The sequence below is a fragment of the Pezoporus wallicus genome, unplaced genomic scaffold, assembly GCF_028554395.1.
Source record: "Pezoporus wallicus isolate ANWC-B61680 ecotype Strahan unplaced genomic scaffold, APGP_CSIRO_Pwel_v1 contig_8006, whole genome shotgun sequence".
NCBI lineage: Eukaryota > Metazoa > Chordata > Aves > Psittaciformes > Psittacidae > Pezoporus > Pezoporus wallicus.
This window is the reverse complement of record NW_026635487.1, coordinates 1,569,107-1,595,531: the sequence shown is the minus strand read 5'-3', so window position 1 is coordinate 1,595,531 and position 26,425 is coordinate 1,569,107. Positions and strand designations below refer to the sequence as shown.

Genomic DNA, 26,425 nt, shown 5'->3' with positions numbered 1-26,425 from the left:
GAGGTTTTATGTGATGAGCTCAGGTGCCATTAACAATCCATGTCCAGTAGCCTGAGCTCATATGTGTCAGGATGATGTACTTTCAGGGGTGTTATTTAACCCACCACATGTTTGTTGCTTTTCTGATACAGCTTTTGTGAGTTTGCTTGAGCTTCTTCCTATGGAAGCCTGGTATTCCAGGCTTTTATTAACAAAAATACTTGGAAACAGCTTATTGGTAAAAGAAGAGGTGATGGGGACTATGCACTAAATGGAATCATGTTTTCTTCTCCCTCCATAGCTCCTCTCTTGTTTAACAGAAGCCTCAGTTGGTGCAGCAGTCCTTCAGCATGTCAATTCCATAGTGCCTTACTTTTTGTCCTTTCCAAAGCAGTGCCGTGCCCTTCTCAAGGTAAGGTGATGTCCTCCATGTCATTTGGATTCAAGTTAACTTCCTTAACCCCTTCTGATGAGCCTTTTGTGGGATTTGGGCTGTATCCTGTGACACCTTAGTTGTTTGTACTCCTCTTCCCTTGCTTTTCTTTTGGTTTGGAAAGGATTCCTGCTTCTTTTGTGTCACCTTTTCTATGTGTCGTGAAGCGCTGTCACACCGAGGTGAGTGGGCATGTAGCTCTGCCTGTAGCTACTACTAATCCCTATGCCAAGTGACACGGAGGTGTTCGGGGAAGCTGTCTGCTTCCTCAGTGCAGATGGAGTAATTGCTGCCTGTGTGCTGCGTATGTGTGTATGTCTGTGATACTATTTCCCTCCCCAGAGCTGGGGGTGGAATGTATTTGCAGCAACTTAGTCACAACTGCTGAGCACTTAAGAAAAACAAAGGGGGTGTGGAAGAGGGCATCGGGGTGGCATTTAAATGGAAAGCTTCAACACAGCATTTAAATGAGGCTGGGAACCCTTTGATGCTAGAGATGACTGCTATACAGTGATGGGAGGCTGGTACATCTCATATCTGGAGGTGTAGCAGTCTGCTCACTGCTATAATAGAGAGTTAAGTAGGCTTTTTCAGCCCTGTGGTTGGAATCTTTCTGATTTCCTGTAGAGTTCATTACTATAGATTACTAGTTTTTGAGGCACCAGCCATCACTGTGGTCCTGCTGTTGCAGATACTTCCTGACAGAGCCTGACACATCCAAGTCAATCTATGGTCTGAACAGGTAAATGCAGGCAGGCCTGGGAAGAACCAGATCTATCCACTTGCTTCTCAAGAAGCTAAGAGGAGAGACCAATATACAATTGCTTTATGCAATGCAGAGATGTGTAAAGCTCTGATTAATGAGTGTACATGTCAGTGGGGGGGGTGTCTGTTGACCCAGACCTGTACATAAACTAACTTACCCTTCTGCAGCTGGTGTGGGTGTTTTTATGCTGCACTGGGTGCTCATCATCATGCCTGTACCGGTGACTAAGGATATGGCTCATCAGAAGTGCTGCCTTACGCAGGTTCTGTCTCTGGCTCCAAACCCTGTTGTTGTGTTGCTTGAATTAATCCTAGTGAAGGCCTAGGGAACTGGAATTAAGTCAGAACTATCACAAGGAGATGTATCTTGGGAATTGCAACCTATGTGCCTAGAAGGGAAAAGCATTGATAAATTCAGGACTCAAACCCTGGTATCCCCTCTCCAGAGACAAATACATTTTTAATAGCATTCTTTGAGGAGCTGGAATTTGGTGCTCATGGTAACTGTAGTTGTATTCTGCAGAATGCAGTGTAAGACCTCCAAATCACTCTTTTAGTTGGGCTGGAAGCTGTATTGGCCAAACGTGTGATGCAGTGTGATATTGCTGTCTTGGGGATGGTGAGGAAGATTAGGAAAGCCCAGGAGATCATCACATGCACAGGCTGGTGGTGCCTGTGCTCAGCAGCTTGACTGTGTATTTAGGTCCCTGAATAAGAGTGCATTTGTTTTTGACTTGCTAGTTTTGGACAGTTTCCTTTATTGCTTATGGCAATGTCAGCCTTGCCTTTTGTGTGGTCTCCCAGCTAGAGTGTGAGGACAGAATGGCTGCCAGTGCTGTGGCTGATGCTGTGACAGCACAGCCTGCCATCTTTGTGTCATCTTCCTCCTCACTTGCTTCTGTGGTGTGAAGGAGGGGAAGGTCAGGACTGCCTGTAACCAGGAAGGGCTCTTTATCCCTGCACTTACCTGCATCTTTTTATGTTCTGTTCCAGCAAGCAATTAGTTTGTGGAGCACAGGGGAGGAAACAGTGAGAGTCCTGGCCTTCCTTGTGCTCAACAAGATCTGCCGCTACAAGAAAGAGCTCTACCTGAGTCCCTTGCTCAAGGTAAGGCTGGTACTTCCTGTACTCTGCAGCTTTTCTTTCTCATGTTACCTTAGAGCAGCCTATTGGGTAGGACAGGTGCTGGGGATGATGCTGGCTACCTCCAGGGAAGAACAGAGTGATATCCTGCTTCCTACTACTGTCCTTCCTGCTGGAGGCATTCGGAGTCATAGCAGGGAAGGATGCTGGTACTCATCTATCTACTGGATAAGTACTCATCTTCAGACTTGAAGGCTTTCCTCAAGTGCTCGCACACTACTTGGTGCTACTGAGATGCTCTGATCTTTCAGCTAATAGCTGAGGCTGCCAAGTGTGGTTTGCTTAGATACCACCGTTACAGAAAGAGGACTGTGACCAACCTTACAATGTACAAGTTCTCCTTGCAGAGAAACAATGGTATGGGCAGCTCCAAGCTCTGCTACACAGACTCTTTCTCATTTTCCCTGAAGAAACAGCAGGCTGGATTATTATTTCCCTTTATGCCTTTGAAATGACTCGTAAAAGGAGCAGTTCACCTCTGGTTTGGACATACCTGGATGGGGAATGCTAGTGAAAGAATGGTTTTGTTCTGTTTGATATGGTTGTAATCTTGTCCTCTTTTCTGCACAGCAAATGTACATTGCCTTTGTGAAGAATTCCAGATTCACCTCTCCCAATGTCCTGCCCATGATCAACTTCATGCAGCGCACACTGACAGAGATGTATGCCCTGGACACACACACCTCTTACCAGCATGCCTTCATCTATATCCGTCAGCTCGCCATTCACCTGCGCAGTGCAATGACCATAAAGAAGAAGGTGGGTACACATCAGTGTGGAGGGAATGTATCCCCCTATGCTAGGGACTGGGGGCTTCAGAGATCACCCTGTAGTCTGTTATTTCAGCAAGGATGGAGAGAAAAGGTACCTGCAGGGTGGGAGTCACTTTTCCCTCCCTAGTTTATAAGAGTTTGTGGTGCACTTCCTATCTTCTGCCTTGGGCACTCTTTTTCCACTCTGAAGCTGCTGTTTACAGCCTGTGTCACAAAACCTCAAGGTAAAGAAGATTAGGAACCACCCTGGTGTGTGCATCTTTGCAGTGAAGTCCATACTATTTAAAGGACTTAATTGAACAAAGCAGCTCAGACCTTTTGGAAGTAGCCCTGATTTCAGCCACCTCCAGTCTGACCTTGGAAGTCTGAGTGGGATTGCTAATCCTGGCTTTATTCATGTTTAGCAAAACAGACCCCTGTGGATTAATTGTTCAGCTGCTCCCAAACATGGCAGGATTGGTGACCACTTAAATCTCCTGCCTATTCAGACATAGGGATAAATGAGCGGACATAAATGAAGTCTGGGCTGCATATGCCCTAATTGGATTGCATTGGCTTCTTACACCCTGAATTCTGGCCCAGACAAGAACTAAATCCAGTGGATTTCACAGCTGGGGTGGGTTGTAGGAACTTGAGATGACAACTGCACAAATCCCAGCAATAAGCCAATTTAAATTGAGCAGTCGGTGGCTGCGGGGAGTGATTACAAGAGCAGATTGTACCTTTGGTCTATGCAGGAGAAGCTGAGAACAGAGCTTCTTGGTACATCTCGGTGACCTGGTGAGAGCTGCTACATAACCAAAGGAGTTTGAGTGCAGAGGGGGGAAATTCAGATGAATTTCTTGCTGGCTTGAGCCTGTACTCTGGCATTACACACCCTTTTTCTGCCCTCTCTGGTCTGCAGAGGCCAGAAGACAATTTACAAGGGTGTGTTTGAGGTTCCAGCCTTCCTAGCTGTGGGAGACCAGGACTGTGCATAAATGGAACGGTTAAAAGTTTTCCTAATGCTTGGCCACATCCCACCAGCTGCTGTGAGCTGGGTTATTAAATCACCCTTCTCAAATGGGCCATACTTGTGAAGAAAAGCAGTGTGTGTGTTGCTCATTGCTTCCTTCAGGGCACTAACTAGAACCAAATCATAATGCTGCCAGTGCAGCATCCAGACTTGCTGGTGGATGTTGGCTCAGCCACTAGCATCAGCAACAGCTAAAATGTTAGGTATTCCTCTCTCAAAGGTGTCCTCTTGGAGAATGCTGGATAGAATGAGACCACAGAGAAACCAGTGAGCTCCTCTCCAATGCCACATCTTCAAGTTTGTGCCCGTGTTCTTGCCTTTCCTACAGGAGAACTTCCAGTCTGTGTATAACTGGCAGTATATCCACTGCCTGTACTTCTGGTGCCGGGTTCTCAGCACGATCTACCCCAGTGAGGTCATGGAGCCGTTGATCTATCCTTTGACACAGGTCATCATTGGCTGCATAAAGTAAGTAGGAGTTTTTTTTGGCTACAGTTCTCTTGCTCTTGGGGTCGCAGAGCAGTTACTAAGGGGTGTTACTGTTGCATGATTTGGATTTGACCTTGCATTGTAAGGAATTGAGAGCTGCTTCTGAAGTGTTGCAGCTCAAGATGTGTTGTGAACATCTATATGTTCAGGTGGTGAGGAAGTTGTGGTGTAGGTTACTCTTTCCTAGGCTAAATTCTCTGTATAATAGAAGTTGCACAGCCTGGACAGATCATCCTTCCAGTTGTGCACAGTGACAAAGAGAATGTCCTGACTTGCCTCAGAACCCAACAGTGGCAAAGAACAGAATCAAGTCCTCATCTCTGACTCTGTAAATGCAGTTAGAAGATGCATTCTTTTGTGCCTGTTTGTTAGAATTTGAAGAACAAGGACAAGTTTGTTGTTTTTAATGTCTCTGCTGAGAATTTGTCTGTTTTCCCATCAGTTTATATATAAATTCATATGCTTTGAAATGGCATTGAGGGAATTTCTGCATCTCTGGTGATCTCGGAAATCCTGTTAGCTCTGTTAACCAGATTCTCAGCTTTAAAACGCTACCCCCAGCCTTGAAAACCTCCCAGTGGTGATGAGGATAAGCAGATTTAAATGATCTTTAGAGTATGCTTATATCCCTTTTCTCATCCCCCATGTGCCCAGGCTGCTTCCCACTCCTCTTATAGAGCTTTAGTTGTCTTGCAGATAAACCTAGGCAGTTTTCTACCTGGCCAGGCAGGTAATCAGCTATGTGGAGCCAAGGGAGGTGAATTGGGTGAATCTTAGCAAGTAGAATAGTTTAGTATCTGTGATGGGCAGCGCTGAAGGACAGTTACTGTTTGATAAGGCTTGAAAGATCTGGGAACCCAAAAGATGGGTTCTAGGATTGGGAAAATAGAAATAGATCCCACTCTGGCTTCTTACTGAGCCAAGCCAATGTCCAGGATATAAAAAGGGTGGTTCCTTCCTGGACATAGGCAAACTCTTCTCAGTGCTGTCCAAATTGGGACTAGCAAGTGTATCTCTGTGCCCCATCCCCTGATGTGGATAGGTCTGTAGCAACTGAGTGGGGTGGAAGAACCTGGGTTGTTTCTATTCGAGGTGAGAGGATACAATAATCTAGCCTGCAGGTCAAGGTATTTCCTCTTCATGGGCCACTTTGTGTGTTTCTGGAAGGCCCATTTAGGGGGGTGCATCTGCTTGAGGGCTGCTTTGTATCTGGCTGCTGCCAGGAGGTTTCCTAGTGGAGATGGCTTCAATGACCCCTCCCTTTGTGTCTCTGGGCTGCTGAGCTTTGAGGATGCTGTGTAACATCTGGAATAGCTTCTTTCACATCTGCTCCTGATGTGTAGTACTCGGGGGTACATCCCAAGGGTGATAGGGTTGGGAGACTCCCCTTCCCCAGTGCCTCTTGTACCGGGAGGTGGCGCCTGGCTCCAGCACAAGGGCTGAGCAGGGTGTCTGTCTGTCCATGGGACTGATCAGCTCCTGGCCTCTTATGGGAGTGGAATGGGATGAAACCACCATCCATCGCAGGCTTTTTGCTCTAGGCAGGAACCAGGGCAGAACTTGAGAAGTGATTTTAGAAGTTAACTAGTAGAAGGCTGCCTGCTAAAATCAGAACTAGCTCCCTCATTTTCCTGCTCCTTCTTGCTTCCAAGCATCTAAAATGCATTTAAACTACTTTCAATAATACATACTTCTGAAATAGACCCCATGTGTGTCTGGAAGTTACCTGTGCTCAAGCTGTGCTCCAGGGAAGTTGGACAACTGGACAAAGAATTGCTGGAATTAATGGTGTCTGACTTTTGGGATGCTGGGAAGGGCCTCATTGCAGAGTTTGCTCATGGAATTGCCATGGAGTAATGAGTGATGCTGTTTTCAAACAGCTGAAGGGTTGCAGTTAGTTTGATCCATGGGGGTTGGTGTAGCTGTTGCAGGGATCACAGAACATGGATATTTCCCCTTCCTTGCTTTGCTTTGTGCTTTTCTGTCTCCATGCTCCTTAAGTCCCTCCTTTAGATCTATGTGCTTGCATTTGAGTTGGTAGTTGGGGTTTCTTTGCAGAGAAGTTGTCACAGAAGCTCCTGTTCTGATACCCCTTTTCCCCTCATCTTACAAAGTGGTTTTCTGACCATGTCTATGTGGATTTCTACCTTGCTCCCAGCTTGAGCTATAGAAATGAAGTTCCTCCCTGGCTTACAGTTAAATGAGGATTTTTGGTGCCTGTTAAGGATTAGTTTCCAGCCTCTGAGCACATGGAGAAGCAAACACAACCTTGGTGTCCCTGAGCAGGTTCCCTTGGTGACCTGTCCTGGTGGAGGGAGGCTGATGTTGAAAGAACCTTCCTCTGTCCTCTCTAGCCAGAGGAAGGCTGTGGTCACCCAGAAGTATAACAGGAGGAGCTGTGGGAAGTAAATAGAAGCTTGGAGAAGCCTTTAGGCTGTTTTCTGCACCATGGCCCATGTCCTGGGAGGCATACAGCAGGCATTCCAAGAGGCAGTGATGGTAAGGCATTAGAAAGAACTCTCTGCTGAGATGAGTCAGTTTGAGCCTGCACTGTGGAGTGAGTGGGCAGTTGGACTGTCCCCAGCAGAGCTGGGACCCAGCTGTGTTTTGTATTCTCTGTGCATCCAGCTATTGGGAGGCGGGGCAGATTGTTGCATCCCTGCGTGCACTAAAATTAATGGCCTTGGTTTACAGTAAATCCATACTCTTAACAGGTTTATTCCTCGATCAATTAATTCCTGGGAATGGCTTTCGTCATCTCCACTGGTGTCAGAGCAGGGGTGCAGAGCAGATTTATTCCTGTAATGGATCCAATGATAATTATTTCACTATTTGGAGTTGGGGAGATGTAGGTGATTTATGATGCCTGCTCAAGCATCTTCTCTTTGCCCTCCTGGCTGGCTCTGCAGGCTCTTTGGGGAGGGGTTCATTGGTCAGACTTGAGCCTCTTGGAACTGTGGGGTTTGGGTTGTTTGGAATAGTTGTGGTTAATGCTGGAGCCATCCATGTTTTCAGGTACGGGTCATTCAGAGTGAGAGGTTTCCAGAGGGATACAGGAATGAGGTCTCTGTCCTCTGGCTGATGTGGTGCTGGGGGAGCTGACCCTTCTCGCACCCAACCTTACAAACGGAGTTGGCTCTACTTCTCTCAATACCTGAGTGCATAAGCATTTGAAGTGGGGGTTGAAGGAAGTCTGGCCTCTTCCCCTCCATGCTCATTACTGGCTGTTCAGATGTACATCTTGCTGCTCTGAAGGAGATGGGAATAGCCCTGGACTGGGGAGTTGAAGAGATGTGGCTGTGAGAGGTTGCTCTCATTCCCATTCTGTCCTTTCTGATATGCTGGTCTTGCTAGTCCAGCATCTGCCTTGGCAACATTCCACACTAAGGGGTATGTTCAGGTCACAGCATGAACACTGGGTACACAGAGGGTCCAGAGCCTGAAATGGGAAGCGTATTCCTCCTTGTAGTCTCTCTGGTGTGCTGGGGGAGCCCTTTTCTTAGTTAAACTTGCTGCTTTAGATTGCCATTTTACTGCTGGTTCCTACCACTTTTATTGCCTACCAACCTGTGCTGGGAACATGAGAGCTGCAAGTGTTGAGCAGCATCAGTGACAAACTTCATCTGCAAAGCTCTTGTAGCACTTTCTCCCAGCAGAAGCTGGAAACTTGGTGCTGTGGTTGCAGGAATGTGTGTTAGTGTTATAGCTTGAATGTGTGAATCCTGTTTCTAACTGTGGGATAGCTTCAGCAGCTCAGATAGCTGTGCAATACTAAAGCTGTCTCTTGGAGAGTAGGAAAAGCTCTCAAGTGTCACTGAAGGCTGCAGGTATAAACTTGCCCTAATGTCTATCTCTTTCCCTCTAGGCTGGTACCAACGTCTCGGTTCTACCCCTTGCGCATGCACTGCATCCGTGCGCTTACGCTGTTGTCTGAGAACACCAGGACCTTCATCCCAGTGTTGCCGTTTATCCTGGAGGTTAGTTGCTTCCTGCAGACCTAATAAGAGCTGATACGTGCTACCTGATCAACGCATTCATTCACTGTACCTACCAACAGCTCCCAAGGTTGCCCAAGTTGCTCACTTCCCTTTCAAACAGCATCAGACAAGGATGTATTGTTTGGTTAGCAAATAGAATTAAGCCTTTATTGGCCTGTCAGCAGAGAGTATCTAAGATCAGGTGGGTCCAAAAATGCATTCTGAGGTGGTTTAATGCAGCTTAGTAGGCAGCGGGTTTGCCAAAGAGGTTCACAGGCTCAAGTGATTTGCGGTAAATCCTCAGTTACTTACTTGATGCTGCTGGTATGTTCATATCTTAGAAAGAAGAAGGGTTTCTGCCTGCAGACAAAGGGAAAGGAAGGGAATCCACAAGGGTCTTTGCAACTTTGCTGCCATGAGAAAGTGGTGCAGAAGTGGTGCACCCAAATTTCACTGAAGAAGCATGAACAAGGCAGGGTGAGGGATGCTGAAGCCCCAGTAGGTTAGCGTGAGGCTGGACACTGAAGAGGGAGGAGGGAGACTTCTATAATAAATGACCTGAGTCAGCCAAGCTCATTCCTAATCAAGTTCTGTTGAAGCAAAAGGTTTTTGTGGTTTCATGTTGTTGTAAGTGTCCTTTGCAAACCACATCCTCTGAGCCTATGGAAGGCAGTGGTGTTTATAAATCTCCTGCTCTCCTGCCTCCTCTGCTGCTCCTTGGCCATGCCCCATGTGGCTTTGCCATTTGCCTGCTTCCTTCCTCTCCTTCATGCATGTTTGACATCCTGCCAGCCAGATTTAGTGATAGCAACGTCTCCCCTCTGGGGCAGTGGAGCTGGGGGTGAGGATGCTTTTTGCTCTTCGGTGCTCTGAGAGAGAAAACCATTTTCCCCTAAGGGCCGTCCCCCTGCTCTTTGCCTTCTGGCTCCAACACCTCTGCTCTAATCTGTGTGTCAGGCCCCAGCCAGACGTTACCACACTGCACACTGAGCTTCCTCCTGGCTTCCGCATCCCGACCACATCCGATCCTGCTGCGTGAGGCACTGCTCAGTTTAGCTTGTCCAGGTGCTGGTGACAAGGGAGAGATGGGGGTAGGGTAAATGTGTGTGTGTATGTTGCTTGCCTGCTCTTTCACGTTGCTTTATCAGTTGTTTTGCTTCAGTCTCTATAACCTAAGGGGAATGGGATGATGTTAAACTCAAACCTTCCTTCCACTGTCAGCTTTTCCCTTCTTTCTGCCCATCTCCTGCAAAGGATCCCTCTAACATCCTGTGGAGTTACCAGGAGCATTCAAGGCTATCCCCTTTGTACTTTCTCTTCCCAATTCTTTCCTCTCTGTTGCAATGGTATCTGAGTCCTCTTGCAACCCTTAGTGTGTCTCCATGAGCTGTCTCCAGGCAGATGTATTCCAGCTGTGTGGATGAGGTGGTAGGAAGCTTTAGCACACAAAGGTGAAGTGACCTTCCCACAGTCCCAGGGTGGCTGTGGTGATGCTGGAATCTGCATCCTGATGCCCAGCCACAGAGCTTTAACTATGAGCCTGTTTCTACCAGCTTACAAATTCAGCAGTGACTTAGTCAGTGGACATTTGTCCCATACCACACCATGTCATGAAACAAAATCCATTTAAAGCTCATTATCCACATCATTATGAGATTCAAGGATCTGATCAGTGCTTTGGTTCGAAGCAGAAGTAAACTTTTGAGGGACATGACTGGAGTCTGGGGGGCAGAATGAAAACTTCCCAGCATAACATGTTTGATAGGAAGGAGGAAGGGCTGCTCTGCCACTGATGCAGTTGAATCCAAGTGCAGTAAAAGAATAGCTGTTGAGTTTGTGACCCTCTATTTTGTGCCCTTTTTAGAGAGGGCTTTACATGGCCTTAGAGTGTAGAGTCTGTGTGCAAGAAGTGACTGACTGTAACTGTGTTTCCCTTCCCCCTCCCCATCAAGCAAACTCAAGCCTTGCTACCTCTTGTCTCAGCCCTGTTGCTGCTGTGCTGTCCAGAGACAGCAAATTGAATGTCTGTACAATTCCCATAGGCACAGGAATTCCCCAAGCCCCTGCAAATAGCAATAAGAGCTGCCTGCCTGATGCATCTTGACAAGGGCTGATGCTCCCCAGCACAGGCATCCAGGGCTGTCTCCCCTCTGACTCTGCTTTCCAGGATGGAGCAGAAGCAGCTAAAACTACATCTTAGGAGGAGGTGGCCTGGGAGAGGGTGTGAAGCAGGCTTTGTTCTTGCACTGTTACTACCTTTGAAGGGCCTGTGGGATCCCAGGCTCTGCTTTTTCCCATCACTTCAGTTCCTGTGTGACAGGCAGTAGTTGCTGCAGCAGGAAGACTGGTGGCTCATCTGCTGGAAGGTGGATAAAGAAGGTGGAAATCTCCCCTCAGCACACTTCACATGCCAGTTTAAGGCTGGCATCCCTGGTGAGGGATGGGGAGAGCAGGTTAACCCTGATGTGCTTAGGGAGGCAGGAGTGTTTCTCTTTGACACTTGAATGGCTTGGGTCATGCAGTTTGCTCCAGAAGTCCTCAGGGGCTTGGAGTGCAGCATCCAGTGGGTTGTGTCAGAAGAGCTGGTGTGAAGGTTGTGCTTGGAGAACTGATAATGCTGGAGCTTGTCCTACATTTAGCACAGATCTGAGTTTTCTACAAGACATGGGCTCTTCGCTCCCTTTAAAAGGGAGGCAGAACTGGAAGCTGAGACAGAGCAAGCTCAGCCACTGCACCAACTGAAGATGGATCTTTCCTTTCCCTCAGTTCTTGTCCCTCCACTGTTACTTTGCAGCTCTTAAATTCTGCATTACAGCCCTGCAGGTACCAGGGGTTGTTTGAGGGAAATCATGCTTGACCAAGCTAATAGACTTCAGTGAAGAGATGATGGGCTCAGTGGATGAGGGGAGAGCAGTGGATGTTGTTTGTCTCCTCTTTATCAAGGCTTTGGATACCATCTCCCCATAGCTTCCTCACAGACAAACTGATGAATTGCAGGCTAGATAAGCAAGCTCTAAGGTGTATCGACAGGCAGCTGATCTTCCAAGGCTTATGCTGTAATCAGGGGCATGAAATCTAGCTAGAGGCTAGTGATGTACACTGGAAATGGATAGTGGGGCTGATAGTGGTTATCATATTCACTGATGGTTCAAATGATGGGGCAGAGTGGCACCATCAGCAGCCTTGCACGTGATATGAAGCTGAGAGGAGGCTGTCTTAGAGCTTTGCCAGCAGTTTGATTGTGGTCTTTTCCCCTCTGCTGAGCATTAGTGAGCCCACAGCTGGAGTGTTTTGTCCAGTTCAAGGGGTGAGAAATATGGACATATGGGAGTGAGTCAAAGAGCTGCAGAGGTGAGGGGAATGGAGCATCCTTTCATGTGAGGAAAGGCTGCAAGAGTTGGGACTGTTCAGCCTCAGGAAGATGAAGATCAGGGATAAAGGTCCCTGAGCACTGGCACTGGTTGTCTAAGGAGGTTGTGGAGTCTCCATCTTTGGGGATGCACAGACATAATTTGGACATGGAGCAGGGCACAAGATGACTTTGAGAGCTCTCTTTCAACCTCATTTATTCTGTGAATAAAGAGTTTTGAAGCCAGATTTCTCTCAATGGCAGTTAGTGCTGAGAGGCAATAAGCAGAGACTGAAATACAGGAGGTCCCACTTAAGCACTGGGGGGGGAAAACAACCCCAAAACCCACCCTCCTCACCCCCCCCCAAAAAAAGCACCCAACAGTTTTATAGGATGAGGCTAGAACAGGCTGCATAAATCAGCGTCTGTCCTTAGAGATACTCAAGATATGAGTAGGAGGTTGATGCCAGGCTTTAGGGAGAGCTGCAGGCAGGCCCAGCAGAGCTCTGGATCCTGCTGTGAGCTGGCCTGGGGCAGCCAGCTTTGGGTTGATCAAAGAAGATGCCAGGAGGCTTTTGCTAGAGCCTGAGGGAAAGAGATGAGGTTGGACGGGGTGGAACAGCGTGAGTGCTGTGGGTGCAGTGTTGGGTCTCTAGTTTGCACTCTGCCAGTATAAACTGTGTGTGAGCACCCTTCTCACTAGCCATGTGGAAGTCATCTGTGAGCTTGAGCTTGCCAAGAAGCCTTCCCCTTCCTGCCTGTGTTGCCCTGTCCTTTCCTCTGTGGTTATCACTTCAGCCAAATTGTTGCCTTTTGCTATTTTCTGGCCCTCTAGTCCCTCATTACCACCTTTCCCCCCTGCTCCAGCATTCCTAGCCATCAGTCATCCTCTCCTGCATAGTCTGGAGATGGGGGAACCACATTTTCCCCTTATCCCACACATCCTGACTGGGGCCTGGGAGAGTTTCAAACCCTCTGGTTGTGTTTCCCCCCTTGCCTAGTGGCATCCCCCAGGGCCTGATGCCTTTTGCTTTAATGTGTCTGACCTTTGGGATCAATACTGCTGTTTTGGCCAAAGAAATAACCGTGCATAACAAGGTTTATAGCATCGATTCCCAGGCCTGGTGCTCTTTGTTTTCACAAGCCACCAGGTTTGTGTCGTGTCTCCCCCCCCACTCCTTCCAAATAATCTGGATTGACAAATAAAATGTACTGAAATCAATAGTCGTCTCCATGCTTTTCTGCCCTGGGGGCACTGGGGTGACCTGAACACCCTCCCTTGCCTCCTCACCTCAGCCTCTAGCAATCAGTGTGCTGCATCCCCACCTTGCTGGGCTGCTTGGAGGCTGATGATGAATGTCTTGCTGCTGCAGAGAGGGAAGGGAAATTATTTCCTGCTTAGGAGTGCAATTTATAAGCTTTGGGGACAGGGATAGAGAAGCTTTGTGCTGCTTCTGAGGTGCTCCAAAGTATGGGTGAGCAGGATGTGCTCCTCAACAGCCTCCTCAATGGCTATCATACCATTACTAGGGAACACCTCCCCTGATTGCTGCTTGTTGTTCCCTGATGGGTGTCTCTGGGAAGCTGCCCCAGATCAAGCTGGTTTTACTGCTCTTACCTTCTTTCTCCTGAGGTCTGCCTCTATCAGCATAGGAAAGAGCATCTTTCCTATCTTTTTCTCCTTCCTGTATCGTAGCTTCAGAGGAAGAGCAGCACAACACACAAGGGTTATTGGGGTAACAGTACCCTGTTGCCTCCCCAGGGCAGAAGGACCAAATCACATTGTAGCTTGAGCTGATTTCAGCTGAAGATCACTTCCTTGTGTGCCAGATGTGGCCTTGCAGGGAAATGAATGGAGATTCTCATTCATTCATGTTACTCCTTCACCAGTGAAGTTGGGAAACTCCTCCCAAAAAGGAGTAAGGAAGGGGCTTTCCTAGTTCTTAGTCTCAATTCCAATTTGTTAAGTTTTAAGGCAATAATGGCTCTTCTGAATTAAAGCCAAGCTTGAGAGCCACACACATATGTAACCTTCCCCTCTGTTTTCTTCTTTCTATGTCAGCTTCATACCTTCATATTCCTCTCCCCAGCCATTATCATTAAGCCCTGGAAGAGCACAAAAGCAGAGGTTCAGGTCTGCCTTTTGCCTAAGCATCCATCTGAACCCCAGAGCTTGTGTGTGCTCATCACTTGGATGAGCAGTGTGCATGGACTCCTCTCAGACTCTGGGAAGGAGCCAGCATGTCCCTTGCTATCAAATGAAATGGCCATGGGGAAAAATGTGCACTAATTCAAAGGCTGTTGCGTTAGAATTGGTACAAGGGACACCAGTGGGAAATGGGTTAGAATAAAAACCTTGCTTGGTGAGGGGTGTTCATAGAGTAATAGAATGGTTTGGGTTGCAAACAACTTTAAGATCATCCAATGCCAACCCCCTGCTGTGGGCATGAATAGGGCTTACTGGTTTCTGCTTCCTGGGACAGTTGTTTCAGTGACAATAAAAGGGTAATGGATTTGGTGTAAGCAACATTTACTATTGCTTGTCCCTTAAGGGACAGCTCCAAAATGCACTCAGGCTTTGTATTTCTGCCCATGAGAAGCATGAGTCTGAGGAACAAAGCTTGAGTTTCTTGTGCTGTTGCTTGTGTTGGTTTCTTTTAACTCACATTTCTGGGGCATCTTTCACACCCAGGTCTCTAAAGCTTCAAGTGTGGTTGGTGTTTGCTCCCTACCTGTCCCTTGCAAAGGTATTTGAGCAAGCTGGGGGACAGTGATCAGAGCAGGCAAGCAGGAATCAGGATTTGTGGGTTGGCTTCTCAGCTCTACGTGATCTTTGTTGAGTCATTTGGTATTTGGTTCGTGCTGGGATCATCTTTACACTCGTTCTTTTCTGGTGTAGGTTTTCCAGCAAGTGGATTTCAACAAGAAGCCAGGACGTATTAGTGCTAAGCCTATAAACTTCGCAGTGATCTTGAAGCTTTCCAATGCCAACCTGCAGGAGAAGGCCTATCGAGTAAGTGGAACCCCAGCACAGCTTCTCTGAGCAACAGGGTTGCCCTGTCTTTGTGTTCCTGTCCTTAAGCTGGAGACTCATTTCCCAAGGTTTAGTTCCTATCTGATATCTCTATTTCTCCTTCCCCTGCTCAGGATGGACTCATTGACCAGCTCTATGACCTGATGCTTGAGTATCTTCATTGCCAAGCCTACAGCATTGGATTCCCAGAGTTGGTTCTCCCTACTATCATTCAGGTAAGGTTTAAGACTCTTCTTGATCATGCTGTAAATGTGCACGAAGCAGGATAAAGCTGTTTAAGCTAACAGGGAACTCAGGGTGGTCCTCATAAGGTGAGGGAAGAGCCATTTACCTTTTCTTAGTTACAGTTTTCTTTGTGTTTTGGGGGATTCTTAGGAAGGAACAAATCTCTAGAGGCATCACATCTAATTAGGAGGCTGAAGGTAGGTGTCAGTGGAGTTGGTTGCTCTTTTGGGAGCCAGAGTGGAACAGAGAGGGCTGTGTAACTGCTGTAGAGATGTGGTTTTAACTACAGAACACTGATGGGTTCTTGCCTGTTGGAATTGTGTTGTCTCAGAGCAGTGTCTGTGCTGTGATCCCGTGCTTTTCCTTGCCTCACAACCTCCCTGGTGCTCTCCACAAGATGGCAATCTTCCCTCCTTTCACAGTGCTTCCGTCAACTGGGGCACTTTCTCCCCAAGTCCCTCCCTACAAACCAGTACAATTCTTGTCTCCCACCTAACAGTGATGCCTGCAAAGTAGTCTCCTTCCCCTCTCCCCTGCCATTCCACAGTGCAGGATGTTCTTCCTAACCACGTCCTGTTTACATACTTCATTGTCTGCAATCAAGCTGCTGAAGAGTGCTGTGCAGCTGGGTGCATTGTGCATAATCCTTCCCTAATACCTTGCTAGCTGGGTGGCTTTGGTTTTGAATGAGCAGTGACCTCTCTGCTTTGAACAGTACGATTGCTTAGTGCAAACGTGTTGGAACTTGTTCCCTCCCTGCCTCTCAGCCCTATTTTTAACTCATGAGTGGCACATGTCACACTGTTACATCCTCCATGGGGACATGAACCTCTGCTTTGGTGCCTGCCAAGAGACCCTGTGCCTGCACATCTTGCTGCTGTGGTGCCTCTGGTTGCTGTGGGTGCAGTGTCTCAGTGGGGACCCACTTGGGTCTTGTTTCTGCTCTGTGTCATAGGCATCTGTCAGGCGCATGACTCTTGGCTGGGTCCCTGCAGCTTGGCATGGCCCATGCCGAGCTGGCAGCAGGGTGCTTTGGCTAATGTGAGCTGACAGGCACTCTCTGTGCTAGGGGAGCAGCTCCTGTGCTTGCTCTTTGCGTGCCTCTCCCTTATTGGCAGTGAACAGGGCCCTTTCCTCTCAGCCAGCAGCTGCTGAGAGCATCGGAGCTGTCGGAGCCGATGTTCTAGCTGGGATGAGAAACGGCTGACGGCCCTCTGGCACCCAGCACCCTGTGGCTTCCAAACACACCCTGGGACCAGCCTCTGTTTCTGCAGAGAATGAATGCTATCACATTTCTAGTTGGCTGCCACTAACCGCAGCCTCGTGGCGTCTGCTGGGCTGGGGTGCTGAGGTTGGCTTCCCAAAATCTCCGAGTCTTCGGGAAAACGTGTGTGTGTGGGGAAGGCTTTTCTCCTGGAAAGCTTCCAGTGAACTGTACAAATCCATCTGTCCCGATTCTTCCTCCCCGATGAGCTCACGCTTCTCTCAGTGCCGTGTCGCAGGGGCTGTGTTCCAGCTGGCGAGGGGTTGAGTTGCTTGTCTTCTGGTCAGCGGCTTTGGGAGCAGCCAGGCTGAACTGCCCTCAAACTGAGCTTTCAATCCTCCTTGCCTGGAAGGCAGGAAGCACCCCAGCACGTTAAAGGAAAGGAGAGGCAGAGCAGGAGGCAGTTCAAAGGATCCTGTTCTGCCCAGCCGCTGGCACGACCCCATGGTGATACTGCCTCCACAGGCTGGTAAGGAGTGCAGAGCCTCCGTGTCTGGATGCTTGGAAGAGACTGCCTCTTCCTTTCCCTCCTCTAGAGCCCTGACAGGCATCACATAGGGAGGTTAAAGGGAAGACTGGGCAGGATAACGGGGGGGGTTCTGCTGAGTGAAGGCAGGAGATGGCATGGCCGAGGCAGGACTTGCAGCTACAGAAGGGCAGGGGGTGCTGGTTTGCCTGGCCAGCAGCCACTCCTGCTGCTTGTGCTCTATCCCAGGCTGAATATTCCCTCTGCTTTTTGTGGGTGAGGGATTGGGCTTGATCTGGGCTCCCTGCAAACCGTGCCCAACCCCTTCAGATCATTTCTGGTTCCCTGCGTCGCTTACAGGAAGAGGGTTTTGCTGTGGTCTCTTGGGGTGTAAACCACTGGTGTTTAAGGCAGGCAGTTGGACAGTGTCATTCCCACTAATCACAGAGCTGCTTAGCTGGGACCCAGTGTGAGATGTTAATGATATATATGCACACACACACGGGTTCTGATTGCCTTTATTCTGCAGAGATATGACTGTTGTGTTTGGCAGAGTGGAGGAAGACACACACAGAGTCCCTTTCTCTCCTCTACCTTTTTTACCTTCTTGGTTGTGTTCCCTGCCTCAACACAACACTGAGGCCTCATTATGTTTCATTACTATCTGTGGCAGACAGTGGGACTGTGAGGGATTGCAGGGGTAGGAGAGAGGAGGGGGGGGGGAAGAAGAAGAAATGAGGCATAGGGCTGTGAGAGCAAGCACCCAATGCCAGACTGCACAGATACTGGCAGAGATTCTGCAGGATTTCTGGTGACACTTCTGCAGTGGAAGAGAAATGATAATGTATGTGGCAGCGGATGGGATGGATCTGGGGCTGCAGCTGGGGGGATCAAGTGAGATAAATGGAATGACAAATGCATCTCTCAGTGGAGATAAATATGCAGCACCTATAAAAGAATGGTTTAGAAAGAGGGGGGTGAGACTAGGACAGTCTTCACCAGCAGAATGGTTTTGCTGAAGGTTTCTCTGTACTTGTTTGATGGGCTGGATGCCTTGTGGAAAGGGGGAAGTGTTCATTTTAACTCCCATTTTCCCAAGTTGGATGTACCATAGCAGGTTGGGTGTATGCTGGGGATAAAGGGACAAGAGAAGTCCATGCTGTTAGGTGATGGGGGACATTCTCCATGTAGCAGACAGCAGAGCTGCAGCAGTATACCCATCAGGAGAGTGGCGTCCTGACAGAGAGGGGCTAGGTGTGACTGTCACCTCTTGATCAACATTTAATACCTACTCACATGTGAGATGAAGCAAGCCTATAGGCTTGATGGGAAGGAGATATCATCTTCCTTCCTCCAGCTCTGTGTTTTGAGGCAGAACATTTGAAGCTATAAGCAGAGAAGGCAGGACTGTGTCTGCTGACTAGAAACCCTTCATCTCTATCAAGATAGCATCTGCAGGTCCCAGCTGAGATGAATGTTCCATTGTGGTTAACCATTATCTTCTGCCTTATTGGATCTCTTTCGCTAAATCAAGTGTCTTGTGCATTGTATATTTGTGTGTGTATGTATATATATGGCTCTAACAAAGAGCTTGGCCTGCAGAGTTTGGGCAGCACTCCAGAGGCTTGTCTTGGAGTTGGTGAAAACTGTTAGCAGACACTGTAGTAAACTGGAATTCGAGCCATGAGTCAATGTGGACATCCCCATCTCTCTTTCTGTCAGCAAGAGCTTCCACTGCTTCCTCAGCTTTTAGTTTGGAGGTGGCAGAGCAGTGCAGTGATGTTGGAGGCTGGTTTTTACTGGGAGGGGAAATCTTTAGCAGAGAGAAAAGAGGTTTGCTAGAGGACAACTGGGGTAAAAAGGAAACCAACACAAAAACGTGCAATGAAGTGTCTTTGTCTGACGGTAGTGAAGTGCCTTGGATGCAGAGAGAGAGCAGGGCCACATTCTCTGTGAGTAGGATGGTCCTTGCCCTTTCTGGCTGTAACAAGGTTTGTGTTTTCCTGGCAGTGGCTCTTGCCCTGAGGGTTGCATGTAAGGTCTAAAAGAAAGCATCCTGTAGGCACCTGCTACACAAGTTGTCACAGAGAGGCTTATTTTGGACATTGTTGGGTGATGGGGGTGTGGGTTTGCACCCTTAAATATTCAGTGGTGCCAGTTGGGGCTGGGTTGGGACAGTCAGACATAAAGCAAACTTCACCCCATGTCACCCATCTGTCCTGACCCACAGCAGGAGCACCACGTTTCCCTCTGTGCTATGACAGAGACTCTTACACCCAGTCCACAGGCACTTCCACCCCAATTTGAAGTCTCTCCTCAAACTCTGCCTCCAGTCCCAGCATCAGTCTCATCCACAGCCTCTTGTATTTGGTATTCCCATTCCAACACTGACCGTGCTTTTCCTAGAAACCCTTTATCATGATAACATCTGCAGGTCCCAGCTGAGATGAAGGTTCCAGTTTCTTGTGCTTTTGGTCATCTATCATCCACGTATCCACTGTTATTTCTTGTCTCTGCATCTGGTCCACAGTCCCTCATTCTATTTGGCTGAGCAGGAGACAGTGATACTGCAGCTGTGATGCCATCTAGGAGCAGAGGCCAAAGAGAGCTCAGGCTTTATTTCCTGCTGGCTGCTTGGATTCCACTGATAATTGTTTTCCAGAAAGAAGTAGTGTTACAGGGTGCAAAGAGCTGGGTTTGAGCTGGATTCTGTACAAACATCTGGCCTGTCACTGCATCCTCCCAGCCCCGGGTAGCAGTACCCCAAGGGTGATACACTGGCATTATGGTATGAAGCGAAGGGAAGAGGTGCCCCATGGGGGTGGGATCTCTTTATGGAAATGATTACATTGCTTTCATTCTTGCTCTCGTTTTCTTCCTCCCAGCTAAAATCCTTCCTGAAGGAATGCAAGATTGCCAACTACTGCAAGCCTATCCGACAGCTCCTGGAGAAACTGCAGGAAAACTCTGCCTACATCTCCAGCAGGCGTCAGAAAGCTGCCTTTGGCGTGGCCAGCAAGGAGGCTGTGGTGAGCCTGCTCCTTCCATCTGGGCTTCCTGGAAACACAGACAGGCTGCTGCTGCTGCTGGGGTTGGGCCAGTGGCAGAGGGAGGGGGAGACAATGGGATCGTGGAAATGGGAGGGTGTGAGGTGGGGCAGATGCTCACAAACAACTGGACACAGCCGGGCTCTGATGCTGTGGCTGGCAAGAGCCTCATGGAAAAGAGTCCATAAATTGTGCCCTTCTGTTATTTATAACACACAGACATGCATGGAAGCACCTTGCTTTGCTGGGGCATCTTTGATAAGAAACTTCTTGGTTTTCATCATTCGTTCCTGTGCCAGTTTGTGCCTGAAGTGATGGGAGGGGTTCTGCTGCCTCTATATGAGTGGTGTTTACTCCTAGTCTGTAGAGACCAGACTCCAGCAGTGTAAAACCCAGCCATTGGCTGACTGATATCTGGCAGTTTAGGATCCTGAGGCAAGCCTTTCCTCATTTTCCTGGGCCCTTGTGGAGACAGAGCTATAGAATCAGGGAAGTTATGAGCCGTAAGAACAGTCATCAAGCATCTTGCACTGCAGTTGCTTCTCAAGAGAGATCGTGGTGTATTCTCCTCTCTGCAGCCTAAGCATCCTGCCTGTAGAGCAAATGCTGAGCGTATCTGACACCTAGAAAAGTTGCTTTGGATCTGGGTGGTTCTTAATGCCTGTGGAGTAGTTGAGTTAAACATCGGGTTTCTACCTTAGTGAGGAGATGAAGAGGAGTTGCCTCTGGTGATAATGGAGGCCCCCCTCTTGTCTTAGGAAATGAACTGTAGCACAGCTAGAAAACAGTGTGTTAGAGGGTGTGTTAGCTAATAGTTGGCCATCTGGCTTACCAGGCTGAGAGATGCTGCCTTTTTCCTTGTTTTCCCTGCTCCAGGAGTTTGCCTGCTCTGAGCCAGGTCCTCCTGGGGACGATGTAGCATATTATCAGCACATTCCTTTCAGTGTTCTTGTTGGAGCTTTTCCCTTTTGCCTTGCTCCATCCTTCTTGGCTGCCCTATCCCTGGCAGTGTTCAAGGCCAGGTTGGACTGGGCTTGGAGCAGCCTGCTCTGGTGGAAGGTGTCCCTGCTCATGGCAGGGGGCTGGAAGGGGATGAGCTTTAAGATCCCTTCCAACCCAAACCATTCTGGAATTCTTTGGGGTCCTCTTGACCTGACCTAAACTCTGAGGTATTTGAAATCCAGGCCCTATGTAAATGAAGCCAAATGGAAGGAAGCCTTTTAATGAAGCTTTGTGTGTCCTTTGTGTTGGACATTTCAGTTTTGCTTTTTATCCAACACAGCAGCCCTTGCAAGCCTGATAGTAGGTGAACTACTGAGAGGAAGTAGTGGGTTTGGCTTTCCTTTCCTGGCAGGATTGATGTGAAAATGTCTCTGCAAGGTGATCGATGGATCAGAGTAGTCTCTGTCCATATGTTATCATTGGGAAGTCTTCAGTTCTGCATCATTGGAAAACTCCATCTATTGAAATGGAGCTGAGCATGGCGCAGCAGTTGCAGCACAGACTAATTTGTTCTCAGGCACTAAGATGCAGGGACTGCAGGAAAATTAGCCTTTAAAATCCTGGCCTATCAATGCCAGGACCCAGCAGCACTATTCTGGCATTAAGGGGTTGATGGAGCTGGGTTGGAAGTGTCTCAGTGTCTGATTTGGTTCTGTAAATGGCATTCTGGGCTGGCCTGTTTTGCTGAAGGAATCACACTTCCCGTCTGGGGTTGAGCGGTGAGGCTCTTGTGGCTTTGTATTTGTTACAGGCAATGCTGTGACCACCCACCCGCTCTGCAGAGGCAGAGACTGCACCCTCTGGGACTCTGCATGAAGCAGATGAGCTGGGGAAGTCGTTGGCTGAATAAAAGTGGATTTTCAACAACTCAGCCACTGTCTGCTCTTCCCAGCAGCTCTGGCTGCAGTCCCTTGTGTCATACTAAGTGGTTCTTTTAACATCTTGCTGCCTGGAGGTCTCGAGTTGACAGTGATGCACTTGCTTTCCCAGGGATGTCTGGGTGGCTCAGCAGCAGGGATCAGGCAGTTTTGGCTCTGGAAGGGTGGTAAGAGGCAGGAGGATGGTTAAGGGGAGCAGGCACCGGTTTGCTAAGCCTGGTTGGAGATGGACGTTCTGCCCTTTAAGGGGATAGAGGAGCAGCAGTGTGGAGTGCTGCTCAGGGAGGATTGCCTGTGCAGTCTGTATTTTATATCGATGGTGGTGTGCTGTGGGAGGAGGGAGCCTTTCTCTTCCTTCACTTAATGGGGTATCAGTGCTCCTGGGTGCAAACAGCCCTCTCAGTACTTCCATGGGGTGGAAGAGCCATGGTGGCTTCTCTTTTGTGCCCTTGTGTTTTCCCCTTACACCTTTGCAAGCAGATGATGCAGGTTCTTAAGAAGAGCCATAACTCCCACAGAGACCAGGCTTCCCAGAATGGTTTGGAGTGTCCCTCAAAGTCTGGGTTGAGTTTGCCAGCCTGTCTCCAAGATATGTGGGGCATTGGCACTTCTCATCAGCAAACACTGCCAGGAAAGGCAAGGGAAAGAGGGGGGGTGAAGGAAGGGGAGGTATTTGCATGTCCCTCTTGCCAGCAAGAGCAATTGAAAGCAAATGCTTTCTGGTTTTCACATGCATGCATTTATGCCTGCTCCATTGTAATGGAGCTCCAAATTCGGAGCTAATTCTTCCATGCAGTGTGCTGAAATGTGGCTTTCGGGGGGGGAATAAGAGTATTGGGCATGCTTTAGAAAGGTGGATTTTACCTAAGGGTCTGTATATATAAAACAGATACAATTAATATATATTAATATATATATAATTTTAAAGACACAGCCTGAGAACTGAATTTAGTGCAGTAGAGGAGAGCATGATGGTGCAATGTTAACTTAACATGGAAGGATCCCTCTGTGCATCCCAGGAAACATGGTAAGGAGGGATAAGCACACCAAATGTGTTCAGCCTGACTTCTTCCATGTAATTTTAAGATTGAGAACTTCTCTTTTCTTTTCCCTGTAAGCAGCAGGTTAATATTTGAGGGTCAGTGCTTTTTGAGAGTACTGATAGGTCACTGTAATAGTTAATGTGAGGGGAGCCAAAGAAAGCAGAGCCTGCGGCTGAAGTGGAATCCAGATGCATAATGTGCAGCTGTGATTTTAGGGTTGCCTGCACTGGTGTGGGCTCTGGATTGGCAGGGAAAAAATGCAGGGAAGGGGAAGGAGAAGGAGCTGCAGTGTGTGCTGGGCTGTGTCACAGCTTTGCCCTGAGCTGGGGAGCCTTCATGTAAGAGCAGTGCAGGCCAGTGGGCTGTGGCGCTTAACGAGATGTGAAGTGTAGGGAATGAGCTGATGGAAAGTATTGCCTTGTTTCCATGGGTTTTCCAGATCTTCTGAGTTCATCCCCATCTCACATACCAGTTGGGAGGGTTTTCTGGAGGGCGGGTGATGATCTTTGGTACATGGGATGTGGGCTTGAGCCGTGCTGGGTGTTGCCTGATAGCACGGTGATGCAGAAGCAGTAATAGAAGCAGACTTAGAGATGGTTAAAATGGGTGGGATGGCATCCTTTCTTTCATGAGGTGTTCTAAGTAGAAAGATGGGAGTGTTTTAATGGTCTTTTTTATCTCTGGGTTTCAGCTCCCTGTAAAACCAAAAGAGCTGTATCAGACAGAACAAACAAGACTTTTGCCCTCTGCAAGAAGAGCCTTTCTCAGAAGCTGTCCATCCCAAACAGCATTAACAAATTGCCTGATTGCAGCTGGCAGCCTGATAGGAGCCTGATGTATAAATGGGGTGACTTTGTCCTCCTTGGGAATTGCTCCTCTTGCCACACAGTGGTGGGTCAGATTGACAGGAAAGCTCTGCTGTCTGTTGGCTGGCGTCTGGGCTCGCCAGCGCTGCTGGAGTCAGCAGTACATCAGCTCTGCTCACAGGCAGCCTGCCTGGGAGGAGACACGGGCTCCAGCCCTGCAGACCTGGAGCTGGGATACAGGCAGCCCCATGGGACAGTCTGGGACCTGTGATTGCCAGCAAGGGCCTGTTTGGCTCAATGCGGTATTGATAGTGCCTGGTGTGGGATGCTTAAGTAGGTTCTGTGCTATTAGAGTGCAGGTGACACAAGCTGGTCACTGTTTAATTGCCAAAGTTCAGCTACAGAGACCACACATGATGTCTGCTTCCCTCTCGGTGATGGGCCAAAGCAGGAGCTGGCATAGAATGATGTATTTCACTCCACAGTATATACTATGTACTTGCTTGTCGGTGTAAGCTGGGAGCTCTGCTGCTATCCAAAGCTCTGTCTTATTCATACACTGCATCTTCTCCTGCCTTGGTTCTCAGGCTGCAGCCAGCACACCACAGCTCCCTGATTTTGGGGCTCAGCTCCCCAGAAACAGTTGATTTGAGTTCTGCTGCTGTGTTTTCTGCCCTGAAGATGGTCTGGCCTTTTGTTCCCACCCTCAGACAGAAGCATTGTGTACCCACAGCTCTGGATTTGTTCTTAGCCCTGGATCCAGGGTGCTCCTTTTGTATACCTTGTGTTGATCTTTGTATCTGTGCTAACCCTTGTTCCTTTTGCTCCTTTGCCTGTTTCAGTTCCTACTTGTATGTCATGTCTGTGCTTCCATTTTTACTGTGGGGTGATCAAAGCCTCTGGGCACTGTGGTAATCCAGTGAACAGGTACAGTTCTCTGTGGGTTTTAAGTTAAAGGGATGTTGGCAGCTTAAGAAGAATGCTTTTTAATATGACATAATCCCCCCCTTTCCACACCAACATGCCAAATGATTGAAGCATAAAGGAATTCTTAACCATCTCATTTGCTTCCCACCTTCACAGTGCTCACCTGCTTATTCTGCCTGCTTGGACAGCAGAAACAGGCTCAGCACTTCCTCATGCTCTGCCCTCCCAAGGTTGGGATGAGTCCAAGACCCTGCAGGGGAATGTTTGTTTCCAGAAGAAGCACTTGGCTGTAGAACAGGCACTCAGACATCCCTGGTACTTAGGTCTTGTAAAGGCTTGTGTGAGGTTCCTCAGGTGCTCAAATGCCTCACTGAAGGAGCAGGGGACACATTTTGTTCTGGTAGATCCTTTGGTCTGTCCCTTTGATTCCTGCCTTCAGGATTCAGTTGAAGTCATTCCTTTTGCATTACAGGAAGCTTGATTTGACTTCCGTGTCAGTGTCAGAGCTAGAGGAGAAGTGGGTATTCAAGGCCAAGATAGCAGTACTGGACACCAGAAGTCGCTGAGCTGAATCTAAGAAGCCCTGTTGTCAGTTCACAGCAATTCTGAGAATCGGGCCTCTTCTAGAAGGGAGAAATAGGAATCTGGGATCCCACATTCCAGGCCACCACGCTGAGAAAGTTTGGTGATCTTCCATAAGCTAAAACACTTTATGCACCACCATATAGATGCTCCTTTATGAGAACTTCCTTCAGTGCCATTGGTATCCATTGGCTGCCCATTTCATCTTCTGGCTTTCTTGGATTCCCCTGCAGTGCCCAGACGTTGCTTTTCCTAAGGAGAGTTCCATAGGTGATTCACACTTAGTCCTATTGCCATTCTTAGTCATGGTTGCCAATTTCCTACCCTGAAACTGGGAAAATGTGGTTTGGGAAAGGATGTTGCCCTCTGCTCTTCAATCCCTGCATTTGCCAAATGTATTGGAAAACTGCTTTGAAAACCTTCCTTGTATTTGCCTCCTTCTTTCCCCAGGAACAATGGGAGAAGCAAGTCAAAGAGGAGGGGACACCTCTGACCAAGTATTACACTCAGTGGAAGAAACTGAGAGAGAAGGAGATACAACTGGAGATCAGTGGCAAAGAAAGGGTAAGGATGGATGGAATACCCAACTTACTGAACATCATCTGTGCTATGGGAAGGCAAGGGAGCCATTCCTGGCAGCGGGATTGTGGCTCATCAAACCCAGCTCCACTGCTGTGAGCTGAAATGGGCTTGAGCTGCCTGAATGCACAGGCTGGGCATTGTTAGACACAGCATGAGTGTGGCTGGACAGCAGCCTAGCTGGTGCCTTCAGCTCCCTATGGATTTGTCTCGCTGGGATCTCTAGGAGTGTCCCCTGCGTGCAGCCTGTTCATTTGCCCAGGTTAACAGGATAGGTGGGACAGAAAGAAGTAGCACTAGGGTAAGTTTCCCTCTGTGTTTAAGCTCATGCAGTTCAAGAGCCATTGGTACAGCAGCCTTTGTAATTCAGGGCTAGGAAGCTGAAGACAGTAGTGATAGAACAACTGTGTGCACTGGCAGGGGTAGGCTGGGTAACAGATTTGGTGCTGTCTGAGCAATGGGGGCAATAGCCCCAGTGGATGGTACTTTGGGAGCAAGCATGTGAAGTTTAGACTGTGGTACCCAGAGTTCCTGTTCTGTGTGTGCAGTCAGGGGCCTTCTCACATTGCTTTGGGCAGTTTGCATCATGTCTTGTGAAGCAGAGTGGGTTAAGCTTGTGGAGGCCTTTAGCTCTTCTTCCACCTCTGCA

General features: G+C 48.4%; 1 protein-coding gene across 2 annotated transcripts in view; it reads left to right on the top strand.

Annotated features, from left to right (window-relative positions):
* Positions 1–26,425, top strand: part of NOC2L (NOC2 like nucleolar associated transcriptional repressor) — a 43,468-nt gene that overhangs the window by 6,174 nt on the left and 10,869 nt on the right. For both annotated transcript variants that reach the window (XM_057432303.1, XM_057432295.1), the window contains exons 8-16: positions 281–391; positions 2,171–2,284; positions 2,891–3,079; positions 4,437–4,576; positions 8,463–8,574; positions 14,823–14,936; positions 15,071–15,172; positions 19,798–19,941; positions 25,648–25,761. In XM_057432303.1, coding sequence (XP_057288286.1) covers positions 281–391; positions 2,171–2,284; positions 2,891–3,079; positions 4,437–4,576; positions 8,463–8,574; positions 14,823–14,936; positions 15,071–15,172; positions 19,798–19,941; positions 25,648–25,761 — 1,140 coding nt within the window. The remainder of the gene's footprint in view (positions 1–280; positions 392–2,170; positions 2,285–2,890; positions 3,080–4,436; positions 4,577–8,462; positions 8,575–14,822; positions 14,937–15,070; positions 15,173–19,797; positions 19,942–25,647; positions 25,762–26,425) is intronic.